Source organism: Cannabis sativa, chromosome 2 (assembly GCF_029168945.1).
Source record: "Cannabis sativa cultivar Pink pepper isolate KNU-18-1 chromosome 2, ASM2916894v1, whole genome shotgun sequence".
NCBI lineage: Eukaryota > Viridiplantae > Streptophyta > Magnoliopsida > Rosales > Cannabaceae > Cannabis > Cannabis sativa.
Window position 1 is genome coordinate 91,410,230 of NC_083602.1, and position 5,636 is coordinate 91,415,865.

At 26.5% G+C, this 5,636-nt stretch overlaps 1 protein-coding gene across 1 annotated transcript; it reads left to right on the forward strand.

The window, feature by feature from the left end:
• The first annotated feature begins 696 nt into the window (after positions 1-696).
• On the forward strand, positions 697-3,627 carry LOC115718446 (delta(12)-oleate desaturase-like). Its single transcript, XM_030647228.2, has 2 exons — positions 697-804; positions 2,252-3,627. The coding sequence occupies exon 2, from the start codon at positions 2,260-2,262 to the stop codon at positions 3,421-3,423; it is 1,164 nt and encodes a 387-aa protein (XP_030503088.2). The 5' UTR covers positions 697-804; positions 2,252-2,259; the 3' UTR covers positions 3,424-3,627.
• Positions 3,628-5,636: the final 2,009 nt, after the last annotated feature.

The following is a 5,636-nucleotide window of genomic DNA, read 5'->3' on the forward strand; positions in this document are numbered from 1 at the left end:
GAGACAAACAAACACCCCTCATTTTAACCGTTTAATTTCTCTGACAGAATCTTTTGACGAGTGTCCGGTTTAGTTGCACCACATATCAATCCATGCATTGAGGGTAATTTAGCCATTTCATCACATTTTTTTAAAAAACAAATAAATAATTTACAGCATAAATATTTAAATTTAATTTTTAGTTGCAGATAAATATTTAAATTTAATTTTTTTATACTTGAATGTTGAGTGTCAGGTCATTATCCACATGTCATTTTTTATACATATATTTAAATAAAAATAAAAAATTTAATGACGTCAACCAATCAAAGAGTGTCACGTGAAAATTTACTTTACACTTAACAATCAAGTACCTATAGAATTTCTAGAATTATAATTAATACTGTCAAAAATTAAAATTAGATATTTATTTGTAACCAAAAATTAAACTTAAGTATTTATATCGCAAATTACTTAAAAAAAAAAAATATACAAAATCTTATTAAGTATACATAATTTTAATTATATAAAAGAAATCATTGAAATTAGATACTTAGTCTTTATAATTGAGGTGACAGTTTAAAAATGGTTAATATTTTTTATAATAATATTATCAAGTGTACAAATATAAAAGTGTATACAACTTACATTTGTGTGTGAGTGAACAAAAAAACAAAAAAAAAAATCTATAAATAATAATTATAATAAAAGAAAAAACTTATTTTCATAATCTTTAAATACCACTCTATGTCTATCCTTCTTCACACCCCACAAATTAATTCACACAATCTCACTCTTCTTCTTTCTCCTCAAACTTCTTTCAAGGTAATAATAATAATACTATCACACTTTTTTTTTTTTTAAATTCAGTTTTTATTTTGATTTATTTAACCTATTAATTTATGCTTAAAGGTCTAGCTTTTTATAATTAAACATAACATCTTGAATTTCATATTTATATATAGTTCAATTGTTGTTTTTTTTTTTTTTGTCCCTTTTTACTTTTAATTTTCTCTTGAAGCCAAAGATTTTATTTTTCGAAAATATAATTTATTTTTGGGATATGACTACAATGCAGCTATGTTTTAGTGTTGTTGTTATTTTATTATTATTATTATTATTTTTTAATTTGATGGGTTTAGTGATTTTAATAAATTAATTTAATTAGATATTATTGGCACATGGTTAAGAAAGATGAAACTGGTATACCCATTTTTATTTTGTGAAGCTTTCTTTTCATTTGTTTTTTTTTTCTTAAAAAAAAAATGACAAACAATATGTTGAGTTTGAGTTTGATGATTATGTATAATTTTGTGTAGTTTTTATGTTATTTTCTTTTATCGAAAACAACGTTGTTTGTTTTGGGACTTGACAAATAAAACGACAATTTTCCTTAAAAACGACATCTTCTTGAATAGTATTATATATAAAAAACGGTAACCATTTAAAAACGACAATATTATTAAAAACGACATTTAATTAGAAAAACGACAATTTCTTTCAAAAAAAAGTTGCCCATTAAATTATCTTTATCATAAGATAATACAGTTTTTTTTAATACTTGATTAATGCAATGAAATCTTCTTGTTGTTGTTTTTTTTTCTCTTCTTTCTAGACAGACATATATGCCTTTATACAATTTATAATCTGTTTCTGTATAAAATTGATATGTTGTTTTCAATATATTTTTTTGCATGGTTGGTAATTTGCCAATGGAGCTGTCCACTGCCAATAACTCTGTTTTTATTCTAAAATTTTTGAAATTGACACACACATCAATTCCAATGACAATACCTAATAAAGTTGTTTGTCATTTCAGAAATGTTAAAATGCAGTGTCTAACTTATTTCTCGTTGTAATATTATTATTGGTATAATTAGTAACAAAATTCATGTAATAATTTTTAAGGAATATCGCTAATTAATCGTAAAAAGACACATATAGAAGATGTTAAATACTAGTGATGCGGCAATGATGTTGTTATTTTAGTAGGGCTATGTGGGGTCACAAAATGATATTTTTATGCCACTTATTTACAGTTGTCAATGCTAACTTATATTTTTTAGTTTTTCAATTTGATTTAAAAAATTAATAAAATATTTAATATGGGGTCATCCATTGCTTACATTGTTGATACTCTTATCCAAATTATATGTGGTCCTAAAATGCCAAAGTATCCTCCTTATTGCACTTAAATAAGGCAATTTTAGCTCACTTTGAAGTAGTCTAACGGTTTGTTCTTTTCTTTTTCTTGTTCTTTTTTCTTAATTAGGGGCAAAAATGGGAGTTGGTAGTCGAATGCTCGAGCCAAAATCCGAGTTGAAAGATAGTAAGAACAATAATAATAGCCCAATTGAGCGAGCACCACACACTAAACCACCATTCACACTAAGCCAAATCAAGAAAGCCATTCCACCCCATTGCTTCCAACGCTCTCTTCTTCGCTCCTTCTTTTATGTCTTTCGAGACCTTTTCTATGTCACTTTGTTCTACTACTTAGCAACCTCTTACTTCCACCTTCTCCCCCATCCACTCCCATACTTAGCTTGGCCACTTTATTGGATCTTCCAAGGTTGCGCTTTGTTTGCTTTCGGGCTCATTGGTCATGAATGTGGTCACCATGCCTTTAGTGACTACAAATGGATTGATGACATGGTTGGTTTTGTTATCCACTCTGCAATTCTTCTCCCATACTTCTCATTTAAGTATAGTCACCGTCGTCACCATTCAAACACTGGCTCCATTAACCGCGATGAAGCTTTTGTTCCAAAGACGAAATCTCAAATGCCATGGTTCTCCAAATACTTAAACAATCCATTAGGAAGAGTCCTAACCCTTGGTTTTTTATTAACTATTGGTTTCCCTTCATACTTAACTTTCAATTTATTAGGCAGACAATATGACCGTTTCGCTTCTCATTATGATCCCTACTCTCCTATATACTCCAACAATGAAAGGCTTCAAATATTAATTTCCGATGTGGGAGTTTTCATCACCATATTCGTGTTGTACCAACTCGCCTTAGCAAGAGGGTTGAGTTGGGTTATGTTAGTGTATGGGGTACCAATGGTATTAGTAAGTGGTTGGCTTGTTTTGGTCACTTACTTACAACACACTCACCCTGCATTGCCTCACTATGACTCGTCCGAATGGGATTGGTTGAGAGGTGCTTTGTCGACAGTTGATCGAGACTTTGGAGTGCTCAATAGTATTTTTCATAACATTTCAAACACTCATGTTGTCCACCATTTATTCCCCACAATACCATATTACAATGCAGTTGAAGCAACTAAAGCTGTGAAGCCAATATTAGGAGAGTATTATCGTTTAGATGAGACTCCAATAATTAAAGCTGTGTGGAGAGAGGCAAAAGAGTGTCTCTATGTTGAGAGTGATGATGAGTCTCCTCTTTACAAAGGTGTTTTTTGGTATAAGAACAAGTAGTGATAAAGTCAAATGTTTTGTGGTAAGTGTTGAGTATGAATGTGTGTATGTGTTGTGTAAGATGAGAAAAGAGTTTATGATTAATAAAATATATTAAGGGTGAGAAAAGAGAAACTCCTACTAACTAGGTAGGTGTGTTCAAGTGTATTTTTGGGCTATAAATAATTAAGGCTAATTAAGATTTTTTGCTCCTTATGTACTAAATTATGCCTCTGAATTTTTTTGGCCGTTCAAAATTTTTCTTGAACTATAATTGTTAAATTTAAAGATTTTTGTCTAATTTTATTCAATAATTTATTGTCTCTATGTTCAAACGTTATAAATAGTTCTTAGAAATCGATGCACACACACAAGAGTTATTATAAAGCCAAACACCAATGTGTAATAATTGGGCTATTAGAAGACAACTACAACCAAACAAGATATTCAATAACCTATTTTAACCCTTTAATTTAGGAGGAAATTACACTCTATACCCTTTTTATATTGTCCTCTTTTATTTTTACCTTCTTTTTTAAAATCTATCAATTTTACCTCTTTTTTTAAATATTGTACCAATTTTGCCCCTATCACTTCAAGATACTCTCCATGTGACTCTCTTATGTTAGGATATTTTGGGTACAATATATATAAAAAGAGGTATGTTCCAAATAAATATAAAATTAGAGGTAAACTTGATTCATAGATTAATAAAAGGGGTATTTTTCAACTTACCCCTTAATTTTGTAGGAGAATCTTCGACAAGTGGCCGCTTTAGTTGAAAAACATATAAATCCATGCATGGTGGACAATTTGGTCTTTTTTTTTTTTGGGTAAATACCATTTTGAACTCTCTATTTTACAAAAGTTACCAATTGGACCTTGTATTTTGTTAAATGACAAAATAGACCCTGTATTTTCTAAAATAGTACAAATAGGACCCTGAATTGATTTTTTGTCAAAATAAAGTTTAATTATAATCCGATCTAAAAGTACTATGACAAAACTGTTTACATTTTCTGTATCTGTTCGTATTAAGCATTGTCTTCAAGTTGGTTGTATTAAAAAAAAAATTGTCAAAAATTAAGCTCAGGGTCTTATTTTTACTATTTTAGAAAATACAGGGTCCATTTTATCATTTAACAAAACACAGAGTCCAATCTGTAACTTTTGCAAAACACAGGGTCCAAAATGGTATTTACCCTTTTTTTCTTCACATATATTTTACAAAGAGAATTCTATTTGGACTCTATCAAATTATAAATACATTCAATTATTAAAAAAAAAATATAAACCTAAATAATTTTTAAAAATTAATTTTAATATATTTTTTAAAATTTTTTTCATCACAATATTTTATGTTAATTTCAATACTTATTTTAATTTTATTTTTATAATTTTTTCAAACTCATGTATATATATTTTCTTTTATAAAAAAATTTCATATAATTTTTTTTATAAAAAAATTTCATATAATTTTGTTATAATATTTAATATATAATTTAATTTTGTTTGATAGTTATATTTTTTCAAGAATATAAATTAGAAGAAACAAATAAAAAAAACTTAGTATAATTAAAGATATAAATTTTATATAAAATTAATTATTAAAATGAGGTGTCTTTAGAAATTTTTGGAGTATAAATAAAATTTTCCTAAAATTTAAGAGTTCTATTTACACCACATAAAATAATAAGTACATATTCATATTTAAAAAATTAAGCTTAAAATATTTATAAAAATCACTTTTAATATTTTTTCTAAGAATTTTTTTCTCAAATTATTTTGTATTAATTTAAAAACTTATTTTTTATATTTTTTTCTAATAAAATTTCATATAATTTTATATTTTAATTTTTAATAATATTTAAAATATAGAAGAAAAAGAATTAAAAAAGTTAATATAATTAAAGATATATTTTATGTAAATTAAAAATTATTGAAGTGGGTGCACATATAAATTTTTAGGTATAAATAAAATTCCCCTTAATTTCCTTTTTTATCTTCCTTCTTACATTTCAAAAAACATATTTTAACTATTAAGATAAAACAAAAAAATGTATAAAATTTTATTAGAATAAATACAGATACATAGAGGATAGTTTAGTATGCATAATTAAATTCATATTACATATTACAAATATGGTTAGGATAAGTCTACATTACAATTCCTTAAAATGGTGTTTTAGTAAACTCTTATCTATTTCGGCATGGTAAAAAACTTTTTAGTTCAA